Source organism: Manacus candei, unplaced genomic scaffold (assembly GCF_025592945.1).
Source record: "Manacus candei isolate 608988 ecotype Guabito, Panama unplaced genomic scaffold, ASM2559294v1 h1tg000046l, whole genome shotgun sequence".
In the NCBI taxonomy this organism is placed as follows: domain Eukaryota; kingdom Metazoa; phylum Chordata; class Aves; order Passeriformes; family Pipridae; genus Manacus; species Manacus candei.
In genome coordinates this window covers 3,768,401-3,785,383 of record NW_026138094.1, presented here as the reverse complement: position 1 = coordinate 3,785,383, position 16,983 = coordinate 3,768,401, and the positions used below count along the sequence as shown (strand labels likewise).

The 16,983-nt window shown below is 36.1% G+C and overlaps 1 protein-coding gene across 6 annotated transcripts in view; it reads left to right on the top strand.

Moving 5' to 3' along the window:
* UNC13C (unc-13 homolog C) overlaps positions 1–16,983 on the top strand; it is a 176,185-nt gene that overhangs the window by 113,867 nt on the left and 45,335 nt on the right. For all 6 annotated transcript variants that reach the window (XM_051797190.1, XM_051797187.1, XM_051797188.1 and 3 more), the window contains 2 exons: positions 4,215–4,348; positions 10,132–10,217. In XM_051797190.1, coding sequence (XP_051653150.1) covers positions 4,215–4,348; positions 10,132–10,217 — 220 coding nt within the window. The remainder of the gene's footprint in view (positions 1–4,214; positions 4,349–10,131; positions 10,218–16,983) is intronic.

The following is a 16,983-nucleotide window of genomic DNA, read 5'->3' as shown; positions in this document are numbered from 1 at the left end:
AACGTGTATTGATTGCACATAACAAAATAAAAACAAAGCAATATAAACCCAGACATTCATTCTACAAACTGGTAAAATCAATGACGAGAGAAGTTGAAAGGCCTGTGTATCTCAGATCAGCCTTTACAGATTTGTCTCAGGGTAATACAGATGTAGATTTTAATTCTGCTTCCCACCGTGCCTGCAGTTGCTTTCTCCACCTTCAGTCAGTGTTTCAGAGTATAAAATATGTTTGCTTGTCAACAGTTTAGCCTTTTTTTTTTTACTTGAACTTGGAAAAATCCCTCTATATTTTATTTTTCTATTATCGAAGTCCCAGCAGCTGATTTTGATGGCTCTGTGCTGCATGATCCATTGTTTACACATATGAATTCAGTTCATATATGCAAATACATATATATAGTCATATATATATACTCATATATATAGTAAAAGGAAGCTGAGAAAACATGGTTTAGTGCAAGCCAAGAATTTATTTTGATACATATCCTATGAAAAATTGCTCTTACTTCCTCTTTCAGATTTTGGTATCTTCTATGACAAAAGACAAAGAGTTATAAATCACCTAGTTTGGATGTTACATTAAAAAAAAAAACACATAGAATCTGCACTATTTCCTGTGTTAGTAAATCTTTAGTGAATAATATGACTTCTCTCTAAAGATGTTTTTCTTATAAGGTGTTTGCTACAACTTTAGAGTGATCCTAAATACAAGAAGTAGCCAAGTCAATTAACATGAGTGTATAAAAACCTGTATTGACATGTCTTGATGGTAAGACATCATCTGGTATTATTGTCTGTTTGATCTGCCAGCAGAAGCCTCTCAGGAATATCACTGTTTTGCCTTTGGCCAGTTGTTGAGCTTTTAAGTACAAGACATTTTATGGTATTTCATGGATCTGTGCATGGGACAGCACTACCTCCCAAGTGACATCAAGATATTTTAAGTGGTTTTACTTTCCTAAATGAAAAGACTGGTGAAAAAGAAAGTGATTCTGCTAATTGGCAAACTTTCTTTCGTATCAGTATTCCTGAAAGGTTTCTTGGTTACTGTAAGTGCCATCTGTGATTTTAGCTTGTTCAGTGCTAGATCAAACAAAAACAAGACAGGACACTTCACAAAATTATTCTTTTTAAAAGTCAAGAATCATGAATAACTTCTGTTTAATTAATGATTTTGTCATCTTGATATATTGAGATTTTTCTCTTCCTCTTGACCTTTGCAGTTTTATTTTTAAAAAATTCTCAGTATTGTTAATATCCTCTGCAATGATACACAGTTAATGGCTCATATATCTTCTCACTGTGTTTGTGCCAACATGGCACTAATTGGGTATATCAGGTATATTAGTATATCAGCAGTTCATATTCTTATACTGACAGTTTCTTCTAATGAATACAACTAGAGTGAGAAAAAAGACTTACTATTACCAAGATAAGTTTTTTCCCCTTAATAGACCACACAGTTAACTATGTTTATGCTCCAGAAACTCGGTCTGTAAGCTATTGTAAGCGTATATTTTGCCTCTGTACAACCTAATCTAATCTTGGCATTTTAAAGCCCCTTTACACAACTTCTGCACAGCCTGTAAATAGTCTGTACTAAGTAGATGTGTATGGTATTATTTCCTAAAGGGAGAGGACGCATATCATGGAGAATTGGTTGGATGTGGGACTAAATCATAGGACCGAGACATGAGTTATTATGATCACAGTTGCAAAATTAGAGAAGATAATTGTTTGGTTTTTCAGTTTTTTGAGACCACAGTGAAGGAAAAACTTGCTCTTTTATCTAGTAAGGGGGTGTTCTTACTGACTGTTCGCAACACACTGATGATGAACCCATGTCACCAAAGCTGACTTCAGCAAAGCAGTTTGGAAATCAAACTTGCAGTGCCTCTAAAAAGTGTTTCTTTTAGTTGCAAAAATGTTAAAATGCAAGTATAATTATATGATGTTGTGCCCCCACTCACTTCTTCTACAATGTTATGCTGTTTACTGTTCCTCTCAGTCATGTCAATAGAAACATTCTGAAGTCAAACACACTACACCACTGAAATTTTTTTTCCATATGAAAATAGCTTGTTCTCAAGTTATTTTTTATTCCAAAATGGAACTTTCTTCTGTTGTTTTTTCAACCCTGCAACTACTCAATGCAATCAGATTTCCAGCATTGTTTTACCCCATTATAATGGCACTGCACCAAACCTGCCAGAGTTGGAGAAGCATTTGGACAATGCTGTCAGACACAAGGTGTGATTTTTTTGGGATTGCCCTGCACAAGGCCAGGAGTTGGACTCAATGATCCTTGTGGGTCTCTTCCAGCTCAGGGTATTCTATGTTTCTATAATGCTTCCATGAAGGTGTCTGTTGCTAGAAACCACATAAAACAAATAACAATGCCAACTATGCTAACAATGTCAAACCAGCTTGAACGATTCTGAGTGTTTCTAATACACTAGTTAGACTTTAGGATAAAGAATTGAAATTACCGCTGGGCATGGGCAGAATATGCACTTTTATTTCAAGGCACACAACTCCATCTGTTAATGTGAGACTATTTTAAAAATACCTTCTCTGGGGCTTTTGAAAGGACCATATTGATTTTTGAGAGATATATGTTTCAGAGAATTTTTGTAGAAAGAGTCTCCTTATGCAACTACTACTTTGTAAATTAGTTACTTTTTACTATCTCTATTAAAGAAATGAATTTCACATTCTGCGATTCACATTCACAGTCATGAAAAGCTCTCTGAGCTACATGTCACTCACTGCAAGTTGTTTTCTGTGAAATATAGTTTTGTATAAGATGCTGAGATAAATGTGAAGTGGCTTTGTCCTCTACAACTGCCTTTCAGTGGGTTTGATTTAAACATGCACAAACCTCTGAGAAAAAGATGATATATCAGACATAAATCTTTGATATAGAAACAAGACCTTCTAATAAAAATACAGTGTACACCAATGAAAGCCCTTGTGAGTGATGTTAATGCTCCAATGTTCATTTCTGTTTTGAAAAGCACTCTCCTTAGCATGTGTTTTTAATTGCCAGTGACACCAGGCCCATCCTCCCTTGTACCTGAGCTTTATCTCAGTTGCTTTAGACATTTGAAGTGGTACCATTTGTAGTGCAACTGAGTATGTAGCTGTGTGATTAATGACACTTTTCTAACATATTCCACAGTGGCCACAGAAACAATTTCAATTAAGTGCTGTTGAAATTCCCTTTCTGCCATTTTAAATGCCGTTAATAGATAAAAGTTAATTGAGGTTAAAATTACATTTAATTAATTCGCCATGGCACTCATACAATGTTATGTCTATTCAAAAAGATACAGGATCCATTGAAGTGGTCATATATGGACTAGGAATGAAAAGTACAGGGAATATATGTTTAAATTTGCAGGATCACAGGCATATGTTCTTTCTGACTTACTAGCTGAGACCCCTTTCTATCTCAGACAGCTGTGTAGAAGAGACAGAAATTATGTGTGTATGTATGTGTGTATCCATACAGAACTAGAAATATTTATTTTCATCTTTGGGACTCTGCAGTGAAGTTATTTATTGGACATTAATAAGGAATCTGACCCTTTTGTCAAGCAAAGAAGTGCAAAATACTTTGTTTCTGAAATTGTAGGCTAAGAATTCATAAATCAAAACTGTAGATGCAAAATCTAGCTGTAAGTGCACATCTCAATTAAACTAAAAAATACAAAATTCTCAATAAAATAAAGGGCAATTTAACTGCTTCTGCATTTAGACCGTACAGCATAGCAGCTGTTAGGCTGAATATTCTCAGTGTATAATTCAAAACAAAACATTAATACTCTTCAGCATTGATTTGTTTGGTCTTTATTGTGTAGAGTATAAGTTCTGCCTCAGCAGAAAATTTTACCTGCACTGTTTCAGCACAACAAAGAATTTAAGAATGTACTTAATTAAAGTGTAGACATACACCAAAAATAAAGCCTTTATTGATCTTCTTTGCTGATGTGACAGTCTTTGCACTGTCTATGTTTTTTAATATTTGTCCACAGCCAAGTACAGTACTCCATAAAATATACTCTGAGTTGGATAACCAGTCTTTTTCTAAAATTTCTGAAGATTCTTAGCATGTCACACTTCCTGGCCAAGTAACAGTCTGTAGGTGAAAATCCATAATATTTTTTCTAATTGCTCTAGTAAAAATATATTCAATCTTGTTTTAACAGAGTAAGAAACAAGAAGTTCCTAAAGAAGAACAGGGACCAACAACAAAGAATTTGGATTTCTGGGCACAGCTTATTACTCTGATGGTCACCATTATAGATGAAGATAAAACAGCATATACACCAGTCTTGAACCAGTAAGTAATTAATTCCCCATAAAAAATTAAGAATCATGGATTTATTAAAATAAGGACAGGAAATACACTTGAATCAGTACTTGTAATTTTAAATAGAATCTAGCTAGAGGGTTTTATGCAGGATATAACATTGGCATAGTTTGATAAAAACTTAGTGCTCTGATAATGGAAAGAGAATCTTCTGTTTTGGGAACACTGAAGACAGGTGGTATATGAACCATCCCAAAAAGTTGAGTAGCAAAATACTATGAAAGAGAACAAAATGGATAGAAGGGAAAGTTCAGTAAAAAGGTGTGATGGCATTAATGTTATTATAGTATCTCTATGCACATAGTGTTCAAATCATGCTGAGAGTCTTTTAGGTATGAGTTTTAGGGATTTATTTGTAACAGAATAATGAACTTCACAAAAAGAACCTCTCCAAATTTACAATTGGCTAGGGAGAAAACCTAGCCACACTGACTTGAAAATTTATAAAATAGAGAGCAATATCCTAGAGATGGAAGCAGACTACTCAGAATTGACAGTGTAACAGGCGAGGGAGGTACAATCAATAACCAAGACAAGTCAAATAACTTAAGGTTGATGCAGTAGTAGAAAAGAGAGAGCCAATCAATAAGTATAGAAGGAGGAGACAGAGTGCTGGGTTTGAACACGAAATATATAGGAGTGCAAAGGAACATGTTTCACATCTTACAGCTGCAGAAACTGGCGTAGCACTGATTGAAATGCAACGTGATGAGGCCCCAGGGAAATGTTTTAGCTCTTCAGAGCTATTTTACAGAGAGACAGAAAATCTGGGCACAGTCTGGCTGTAATGACTTATGCAAAAGTTAAAATTGAAACCTACAGCTGTATTATGACAGAACAAGTAACAGAGGTGTCTGTAGTTGCATTTAACTGAATGGTCTGAGGGGGAGCAGGAATAAGCCTGTTTCTTTCAGCCGGGATAGGGTAAATACTGAAGGCACTCTGCACATTGAGATGTGTTTATTTGTTGATAAAAGATACCATACTATTTATGGACTTGAAATATAATCAACAAAGAAACCTCCTGGAAGATATTTATTTGCCTTCTGATTTTTACCACTTAGTGTGAAGTTCCTCCATTAACATTTTGTCTGACAGCTGTGTAACAAATACATTTATTATAAAACATGTAACTGAAACAAATACACACATGCATTTCATTTCAGTCTCTTCATTGAAATTAAACAAGTGTAATTGGGGGTTAATTATCTTAAAAAGTTGTTCTAGCTATATTTTTATACAAATGCGAGGGAGAAAGTAAAGGGATGAATAACAGAGTTCTAAGGGGATTAGTAGGCTCCCTAAAGTACAGCTGAGTGATTGTGTAAGATGTGAAAAGAGAATCAGGAGTGGATGGAATTGGGACAGTTTAAGGGAGAGAGCTGGTGTCTCTGACTTCTCTCCCATTTTCACTGTTGTTTTGTAAGTGGAAGAGTGAGCACAGGGAATAACATGTCTTTGAGAAGTAGGAGACACGAAGAGCAAAAGATGAAGAGGCTGTGAGGGGAAAAAAATTGCAAAACTATTCAGTTGCTTTGGATACCTTTTTTTTAAAAAAAGCTTCTCCTAAAACAAAAGCAGCTTGTAAAAACTATTGAGAACAAATGGCAACCTCTTCCTCTTTGCTTACTCCAGAAAAGAAAATAGATTAAAATGAATGAAAAGGAAATATAAGCTGAATACTTAAGAATATTGCAAAACTATGATTCCTTATCAGGAATGCGTGACCATGGAGTATCTCAGTGGAATATTCAGGCCTACATCCATTTGAAATCTATTTTAGAAATGAGATAACTGAAGATCCTCAGGAGACCTCCAAGCATTCTGATAGGAGTTTTCACAATTTTATAATGTTGCTCAGAATTCTTTTCCTCAACCATTTTTGGAAACCCTATTTTTATATCTACCTTAGAGGCAAAAATTATGCTGTGATACAGTAGTTTGAACTGTATCAGATTATGAATCCAAATGAAACATGACATGATTGCCTCAGCAAGCACTGCAGCCACTGACAGACCAGACCAGATCAGACCATCCAGTGGGAGTATGGGAGGAAGCTGCAGTTCTTATATGACATAAGAAACTCGACAGGTTTGAGGGGGAAAACATGGTCTGGTGTTTAAAGTGTGAAATTCTCATTCAAGTAGTTGAACAATGTAAAATGTGTTTGAAATCTGATTCACAAGCAAATCTACGGCTTCCTGTTACTTGTAAATATACATTGTACAGGCTGTGAGACAGAAGAAATTGCTATCAAAATAAAAGAGTTATTTTAATAAAAGGAACAACAAATCAAAAACAAAATCTTCACCTGAAATATGCTTGTGCATTTTGAAAGCAAAATCTAAACTTTGTGCCTCTGCACATATTTTTTTTTCTTGCATATATACTCAGAATAGTCAAGTTGTTATTGTAGCACAAATTTAAGAAACAAGACAGCTCTAGTGGGACTTTTCAGTTTGTTCTTTACTGATCCTTAGGTCTTTGCAATGTAAGGATCTGTTTTCTCTGTGATCACACTGTGTTCCACACACTCCCTCCCCATTCCACAGTATGGAAAGTACTGGCTGGTGAAATCTGTGGGAGCAGATTTCCTCATGCTTCAGGAGCCAGGATGTTTGCTAAATCTGTGAAGTTAAGGATAGTAACTTGTATTGCAGAACAGCAACCTGTGAGTCAGTGAGTTATGAAAGGCATGTCAGTGGGGAAAAAATTATGGAAAGAAGATCAAAAAAGTCAGGGTACACTGTATCAAGAATTGGGCTGTGTCAGGCTAACTCTAGAATGTTTCTTTGATGGTGGAGAGTGTATCTGACGTGTTTTGTGTCTTGATTCAGTGATATTTTCCATTATCAGTTACACTTTATTCTGTGGAAACATGAATATCAATTCTTTCATTGAACTTGTGAAAATTATCCTGCAAAACAAAGCTGTGCTCTGGTTTTTCACAACATACACTGTCATTTGCTCATGTAGTACTGAAAGACCAGATTAGTGATACTACTAGTTTTGTAGTGCAAAGTATGTCTTACATGCTATGTTTTCTTCAAGAAAAGGAATGTTACTTTTTAAAAAATGAAAACTTTGGCTAGGTGGAGAATAGAGCACAAAAAGTAAGAATAAATGAACTCTTTGCTCATAGTTTAAGTAGAATACATATTTTCCAAAATCAGATAGAACTTCTGTCTTAAGGGTTAGTGAAGCAGTGACCATGGCCAGCACTCCACAGATGGTGTAATCTAACCTCTTGCTGCAAGCACAGCACAAAAATGAATGTATTCACCCACAGGACTGATGCGATTTAGTACCTGGATGAGATTGAACCGTCCAAGTATGGAATATGAGCTATTCTGAGAATGTGCCTCTGAGGTTCAGGGACTTTGATATTCTCAAAATGTAGCAGACTGAAGATCTGACAGCACAAATTAAGAAAAAGCATTTTTAATTGTCATGATAGGATTTTCTTATTTCAGGGTTTAACTGGAGACATGCAGCACTACCTGGGATAAATGCTTTGGGGGGTTATTTATGTTTTGCTTATACATTGATTCTTTTCATTTTCATTCGAGTTCAATTTCACTCCATTGATCTGTGGTTTTATATATAGCCCTTTGTTAGAACTAGCCAGTGAGAACAGTTTTCACTAAATTTTTACTTAATTAAAATCAATAAAGAGAAGACATCCACAAGTGGCTGCCTTTTACATGCAGTTTAGTCTTTTTGGAAATACATGAATATCATCATGTAGGGGCAACCTAACTGTTCTAGATAAACTGAGATTTTATGGTATTGTTCTAAGAATGACATAGAAATTGGGGAAATTACAGCCTATGGAACAAATAACAGTATCAAGAGCAAAAAAGAATAACTAACAGAGCACTCTTCTGGTCATCCTTTTTCTTTGCTGAGAAATGTAATAATACGTGGCTTACAAAGATTAGAAAATGCAATTTGTAGAGTTTGGCATGGGAAATTTCTCTGATATTTTGCTGCTTAGGGACCAAATTCTGAAATAGTTGGCAAAAGACAAGTCTATCGATTTTAGACTTTATCTAAGTGAAGTCAGGTAGGATGAATCCAGGACACTGTGTTGAACTACAGCAATTTATACAACACAGATAATTGAAGTTTGTGTGTGTGTGTGCATGTGTTTTCACAAATTAAAATGCATACACATGTAAATCCCACTAATCAAAAAATTGCATTTTTATCAGCCCCAGCCTTGCTTATTGGCCAGCTTTGCATTAGGGTCAAAAGACAATGTCAATGTTAAATCAGCTGTCAAATACTTCCTCAGAGTAACACTGCCAAAGTTCAAGTCTGGTGCTAAGAGAGCACTCAGACTGGACTGAAGGTTAAGAAATTAAGGCAGCTGAGATGTATTTCAGCTTTTGAGCAGCAATTAATTTTGTGTTAACAGAATTAATACAGAGTTCTTTAGTTGAGCAGCCATTAGCACAAAGAAGGCTCAGTGAACTGATAGCAATTGCCTCCTATTAAAGTGACTGAGCTAATGAGCTGTCTAAGTACTTTTTCTTTGCAGATATTATCAGGGTCAAATATGTGCCTAGAAAGTATACATTAATTAGATCATACTGCTACCAGTATAAAGTTGCACATAATTCTCACTCTTTCTTTGTCAGCAAGAGCTTTAAAAATTCTTACACTTTTACAAAAATTTATTACAGAATATTTTCTGAATCTCAGTAGTGCTTTAATAAAAGCACTACTTTGGGTCAAATTCTCTGCTCATGTAAAATGGTGTAATAAACTCAAGACAAAAGTCACAGAGTGTATTTTCTCATGAATATGAGAATTTCCTTATTTCATGTGTTCCCAGTGAACTGTGAGTGTATCCGTGTGGCTCTCACTGCACCCTGTGGTGTAAACAACTGCTTTAACACTCAGAGGCTCTGTGATGTCCTTTCTGCTCTTCAGCTGCATGACCTGGTGTGGTCTGCTTCTGAGAACATCCCACACCTGCATTAAGAACGGCTCTTTTTTTTCAAGACAGATAACTCTTCTTTAAAATGTGACATAAAACATAGTGTCTATCATGTAAATGTCAGCTTTTTCTCATAGCTAACAGTGAAGATGGTAACTGAAAGGTTAAAACTTCTTCATAGAATAAGGAGCAGATGGGACCTATGAAAAAGTTGTGGAAAAAATATTTAATTGATACCTGCAGAACGTGTCTAAAAGGGACTGTTTCTCTAAGATGACAGGAAGCATAAAACCAAAACTAAAATTCTGAATTAAAATCTGCATTTCACTACCTGTTATATTCTTTAGTGCTTTATCCATACTTCAAGGTGGAAGTCTTCAGACAGTGAATTGGATCCAACTAGTAAAAACCATTATAGCTTCACAGGCAGCTTCACTCTTTTCCAGTGTAATAAGGGAATTAAAGAAAAGCTGTAGCTGCTAAACATCTGGGCCAACTGTATCAGATTTTTCATAAGCCATCTGATTTATCTGAAGCTGAGGAGTCATCTGCAAGATAGATGGATGGTTCTTGATTTAAAATGTCATGTGAGGGAATTTGTGCAACATTTAACTAATTACTTACCCAGGCCTCTGCACTGAGGAAGTTTGTATTTGAAGATTTGATGGTTTATATAATTGTACAAAATATAAAATACAGTAAGTGCGTAGTAGAGGAATTATTTTGTGGAAATATTTGCCTTTCTGCTGTGCAGCTGTAAGCATAATTTCTAACAGCAGGTGAACTGATGTAATGTGATTGATTGCAGGTTCCCTCAAGAGTTGAACATGGGGAAAATCAGTGCTGAAATCATGTGGACTCTGTTTGCCCAGGATATGAAATATGCTCTGGAAGGTAATTAGAACAAACTATTAGTTACACTAGAGAGTTCACTAAGACTGATTTCCACTGTAAGTGACACCTGGCATCAGATTTCTGCATGTGGTAAGAGCTTTGTGGAGTACTTGTTTAAGATGTTTCACAGATTAATGAAAAAGAAGTGCTGTAAAGGAAGGAAATCATTACACTGTGAGTATATGTGGAAGAAGGAGACAAAAGAACTGTGACTTGAAATGCTATTTCTTTTTACCTAGTTCTGACAAAAATTCTAAGTGTCCAAAGAACCACAAATATCCTTGCTGGAGAGCATTTTAGACACTCCATATTTTCTTACTACCTGAAAATTGGTAACCCAGCTGTAAGAAACATTTACAGAATGAAATTATGGAGAAAGCACACACTATAATTAAATCTTTTTGTGCTCAAAAGGAGGTTGTATTCATTCTAGTTCCGACAGAATCAAATACAGTTTCATTTTATTCCCTAGGATATTACTGTGGTTAACCATTGCTAAAATATATATTTTTTTCTATATAGCAGATAGTCTTCAACTAATGGCTTCAAACCTATTCATTAAAATATGGTTACTGCAGAAAACCAAGTAAAAATACCTGCATGAAACTGTCATTGTCTTTAGTCAAGTCTGCTACTAGTTACAGAGCAAGTCTGACAGGGTGAAAAAGAAGTATGAGGTTGAACTTAAAAAACAATGCAATTCAACAGACATAAAAGTTTAAACAAAATGGATACTTGAAGATCATTTCTATATTACTTTGTCCAGAATGTCTTTGATAGTGGTGCTTTGATGGTAGATTTTTATGACAAAGAAAAACAGAAAAAAGATGAATTACTAGAATGTCTCTTGATGGAAGAACTGTTTTGTTCATCTGCTGTGATGATAGTTTATTTTGTTATCTTATTTGAATGTCTCTTGATGGAAGAACTGTTTTGTTCATCTGCTGTTATGATAGTTTATTTTGTTATCTTATTTGAATGTCTCTTGATGGAAGAACTGTTTTGTTCATCTGCTGTTATGATAGTTTATTTTGTTATCTTATTTGAATGTGGAACTTGCATACTAAACACAGCAGAAGAAAAAGACAGGAAGAAAGGAAGGAAGGTAATTATAATATGTAGAATGACAACAGAAGATGAGAAATCTAAAACACAAGTAGGAGAAGAGATGTTCAAACTAATGTTTGAAAGTGATGTTCTGTAGTCATGTCAGAGTGAATCAAAAGCACAAGTCTGAGAAAGCTGATGTCAGCCAGGAGATTATCCTTTGAGAGTGATCAGTGAAGGCAAAAGCTTCCAAGAGCTGAGAAGCATGAAAACCAAATGAAAACCACTGTTTTGGGTTAGAACATATTGCTGGTGAAACAACCTCCTATCTAGAGAACAGCTGCCAGAAAATTGCTGTTCAGCAACTCAGTGTTGGGACTGAATTTACATACAGTTAGCACAGATCACTAAGAATTTCCAACAGCCACTACTTGCCATGGTTTCATAACCTTGGCTGTGTAGCTTTAGTCTGCACACAGACATCCCTGAGCACCCCAGCGCTCGGAGTGCTTTAGTCATGGAACTATAAACATTCTGTACTGCAACAAGATAATTCACAAAACATAATTCACTCTACTTGCTAAGTAGAGCATGCTGATCACTCAAAGGTGTCTTCAGATCAAGCCACGGTTTGTTTCTTGATTGTAAAGAATAGAACGGGAAGCTCTTGAGGAAGAGTTAATTATACAATATATGAAGTGTGGGTGGTAGGGCTGAATCAGGACTTTAAAACAAATATTAATGTTAACGTTAATCCTAATTCTGCAGAGAGTGATATAGAGAATTCATTAGAAGGCACTTGACTCTTTCTGTCTATTCCAAACCTATCCCCGAATATGGTCTCATCTCTGTGTTGCTGTGGATACTGTCTCTCTGAGTAGAGTAAATGCCATCCTTGTCATTAGAAATTCTAAGTAATTCCCAGAATCAATAGTGAAAAGGTTCCTGTGTATAAATAATAATTAATGAAAATTGAAATTAGCATAAAATATTATAAGTATACACAATTTCACTCTCAATCCTAAACAAGAACCTCAATAAATCTAGTCATAAAATATAGATCAGCATTCTGTTTCTCTTTCCAGCTCTGCTGGTTTTTAAATCATTGATTATTCCCATAGATATTCTAGAAACTGAGTTTAACTCAGTTGTTAATGGCAATAAAACTTTTTGCTTTGAATTCCATAAGATTAGAAGCAAGTCCTTGAATATGGCCACAGTTGATTCTCCTGGTTTTAATGGAGTTCATTAAAATGCATTGCATTCTGCTCTGCCACTCTCGCCTTCCAAGTTATTAACATAGGCTACCATCTGTTCATACGTAGTGTCCAGGGCTGTGATTGCAATCTTTCCTTGATCCAATTTAGTATTAATCTCCTGAAGCAGCATATTTTGTGTTACAAAGTTGATTCCTTTCTGCATCCAATCAAGAAGCAATGAACTAGTCCAACATTATTTGCAAAAGGATTGCTCCTGTGATAAAAAAGATTAAATTAGCTCATCCAAGATACTGCTTCTGGTTTTACCCACCTAATATATTCTCAAATATACCCAGCCACACCCATCGGCTTAATTTCAGAAAATAAGCATGTCATATCTCCATTCTCTAACAGAAGACCAGTACTGGAGCATCCACTGTACATTGCTTTTCCCCAAGCGTTCAGAATGGCTGTTCAACCCCTCCCTGTGGAGCTGGATGCCTCCTGTGTCTTCCCAGGGGCCGTGTGGAGCTGCAGCTGCTGCTGGGCAGAGTTGCTGCTCTCCAGCAGTGCTGCCACCTCCTCTGCAGTAGGACCCAGCAGCCCTGTGAGCCTGACACCAGCAGCATCACACCCTGCTGCCTTCTCTTCTCCCTTGCTCCTTGCCCAGGACAGTCCAGCTGGGAGGCTGCTGCTGTGACACCGAGAATGCAGAGGGGACAGCAGCTTCCATAGCAGTGGCTTTTGCTGGAGAAGGGCAAAGCAGCTGTGTGTCTCTGTGAATACCCAGGAAGAACATTGGCATGTGACAGGCTGCTGTCACTCTTTTGGTAGGGGAGGAAAGGACATCACAAAGCACAGTTCTCCACAACTGCTGAGATCAGGGCTGCACTGTGCCAAGCTGACATGCCTTGGAAACAAAATTGTACTAAATTCTGATATCAAGTTCATAATTTCATTCTGGATTTTCTTCCAGTTTAAGTTAATAAAAACGTTTAGCCTTTGCATAGTGTTAAAAGTTTTAGGCAAACTGTAACAAATAGAGTTCACACCAGTTCTAATTTTTTTTCTGATCTAAGGAGCTTGAGATTATTCTCATGTATAGGTTTTGCATGGAGAAGGTATCACAGGCTTCTCTCTTTGAGAACTGACTTCATCAGATTTGGTCCCTTTAAGGTTTTTTCTTCTTTACAGGTTATTCATGAAGCATCAGTGGTTTGCATGACAGATTATACGCTGTTTTTTGGCCTTCAGTTTACACAAGCATAGCTGATCTTATAGGATGGTATTATTTTTGTACGGTCCAATCCCCCAATTATTCTGCATTTATCCTACAAAGAAATAAGAACAGAGAGAGAATTTCACCAGTAGTGCAAGCGATTTGTTACTGACTTCATATGGCAGCAAATCTTTTCCTTTACAAGTATGCAAAGGATAAAAGATGATGAGAGAGTAATGAGCTGAAATTAGACACACAATTGCAAAGTATCTTTTTTATTCTTTGTTCTCAGAAATGTCATTTTCAGATCTTTCCAATGTCCAACTTTTGAATAGGTCAGATCCAGTGTCTGAAGCTAATCAGTCTGTTGGAAGGAGAACATCCTAATTGCTGTTATTATGATAATCTAATTCCAGTAGTAACCAGAAGTCAAGAGCAGAATCCAACCAGAAATTAATTAGCTGCTGTGTAAATACAGCAATAGACAGTCTCAGTCCTGCAGAGCTGAGATTCTGAAGGCCTTATAAAAATAGAAGAGGAACAAGAAAGTCATTCCTCCATTTTATTCATTTAACATAGGTTTGCTTTTAAAGTTTGCTGTTGTCCCCAGTGCATAAGCAGACACCATTTTCCTGTTTCTCTGGCAGATACTTCTTTTACTACAAAAACTGATAAAATGATTTGAAAGGTCTGTGAGATGATGTTGAGCACAGAGACAGCATAGAAAAAAACCAAAAAGGCTGACGCTGCCCAGAGAAAGGTCACGCCATTTGGTGGCACATTTCATGTCTATTTTCACTCCAAATTTACAGAGTACCCCTTTGTGAATAGCATTTAGCCTTGGCTTAGAGGGAGGCTGCAGAGTAGGTTTGAGGAGGTGAGGCTGAGGTTTTGGAAAGGACAGGAAGGCAGCATCCACCAGAATGCAGGGTTTCATCGCTATCAAAATATGAAACCTTTTTCATTTAGTCAGACTCATCTCTGCACTGGTACACTTGAACAAATGTATTCCATCCTAGCTTTTTCAGAGACCTGAGGAATATGTAATGTCATGGCAATTCAGAGTCTGTAAAGGCAAAGGCAAGGGGATTAAAATTGGAGTTAAACTTTTCTTTGGCAGACAGTAAGATAAAATGTTGACACAGTTGGAGGAAGAGGGGAGTTGGAAGTTTCTTTGGTCAGCATAACAGATAAGGATGTTACCAGCAGCAGCTGCACACTGCACATGCTTGGGAGCTGAGCTTTGCCAGTATGAGAATCCACACCTATCATGTGCAACACAGGGATCTCCAGGCTTGCCTATAAAGCACTGTAACCATACCAAATGGCACTTTTTTGTTGGAGTTAATTAGACCCAGTAATTAAGACAGAGGAAGTGGATAGAACTGTTCCCAGGGGCTGAGTTAATACTTCTTCATGGCACCATATTGTGCTGTAGCAACATGTCATCTTTACTTGGAACTACCTCAGTGATCTCTAGTATGGCACAACCTTGCACTTGGGGAGGTGCCCACTATATCTATCATTTCCTTGTTCTCTAACCCATTTTCTTGGATTTTACATATTGAACCATAGCCAGAACAGTGAGTACTACTGCATTACAAGTCTACAGTAATCTTAGAGTTAAAGCTTCTTTATGTCTGACTGTAGATCCTATCCAGGGAGGAAATATGGCTCCATGGTTAAGGAATCTTCAAGATCTATCCTGCCTTTCATAATTTATCCATGTTCTCTTAAAAAATGCCCTTGGTCTCCCTACACCCTGGTTTTCCATTTGCACAGCTTAATCACCATTTGAACAACTTAATCAGTTGTTCAAGGTACAATCCATTACCTTTGTGAAGCATTCAAAGATATTTTGATGAAAATTTTGAAGCAAATGTAGAGAAAAGATTGAATATGTAAAAATCTGTTATGAAAGATGCAATATATGTTTTAAAAGGAGAATTAGAGTGAGTTTTAGTAGTAAATTAGAAGTAAGTGTAACACAAAAAAGAGGTAATGACAGAATTTTTTGGGGTTTTGGTTTATTATATTTATCTTGACATGAAGAGCCCTTTCAGAAAGGCCAGTAGTATTTCACATTATCAAAATCAATGTAAATTATACATAATTGTCAATTAGTTGTGTTCTATTCTGTATTTCAGTTAATAACCAGAGACTTCTACTGCCTTTAGCAAAGTAGAAGAATCCTGGAATGTCTAGTTCAATGTAATGTTTCCTTCTTCTAAATCAGTTAGGAACTTTGTTTGAGTTTACATTTTTCTTCATTGTGCCCTGATCCACTATGTTATGTGCAAACAGGGCCTTTAAGCTTATTTCAGTGGTACAGGGATTAAGTCAAGAGCACTGCAAGCACAATACTCACATTTAATAAGGCAGTGGTATAGCACTGTAGGGAAGATGCATTGGGATCAGGTACACTAAACATTAACTTCTACTTTTATCCAAAACATGTGAGTATCATACAGGTGTGATGTTCCCACAGTGATGCAGAGGGAGGGATAACAATTCATTCTCAATCAATATCATGGCTTATAGGAGCTTTTCTCCTCTAGCCATACTCAGTTTGTGTCACACATACACCTCCCAATTATACGACTGAAAGTTTGGAAATCACGGGTTTTCTGAAACAGCAGTTCTGAAATAAATAGATAAAATATGCAGCTGGTAATCCCTAAACAATTCATAAGTAATTATTGCAAATAGTATGGAATTATGTAGCAATGGCTGAAAATAACAGCTGAGTTTTGATGTGAAAATTTGCGGTTAATCCAAACACAATTCCCATATGCTTAGTTTCAATCATTTCTGTTTTAATAAACTGTAGGGCAATAGTATGTATGGCAGTCAAACCAACTGGTTGTGATATAATTAATTTGCTGTACATCAATATTCTTTGTAGTAGTTATTAATCCCTGCAACATTATCTATAAAGCCTGAAAACTGGAAAAACTTTTTTGTTAGATATATATATATTTATTTGTATCTGGTCAATTTGTTCATTTTTTTAAAGACTAATTTCTTTGTAGTTCTTCTTCATAAAGATTTGAAGTATACTTTAAAAGCATCTCATTAGAATCCTTTGAGCAGTTTAACTGTACATTGTTACAGAAAACAGTGGCTAAGAAACTGCTGTTAAAAAAAAAAACCTGAGTTTTTGTACCCAAATAAGGAAAAATCAGAGTTGAACAAAATATCAAATTGATTATCTGAATATTTAACATGTTCATCTTTTATGATGGTTGTTGGATTACCCTGTTTTCCTTTTTTAGCAACTAATACATATCAAAAATCACAT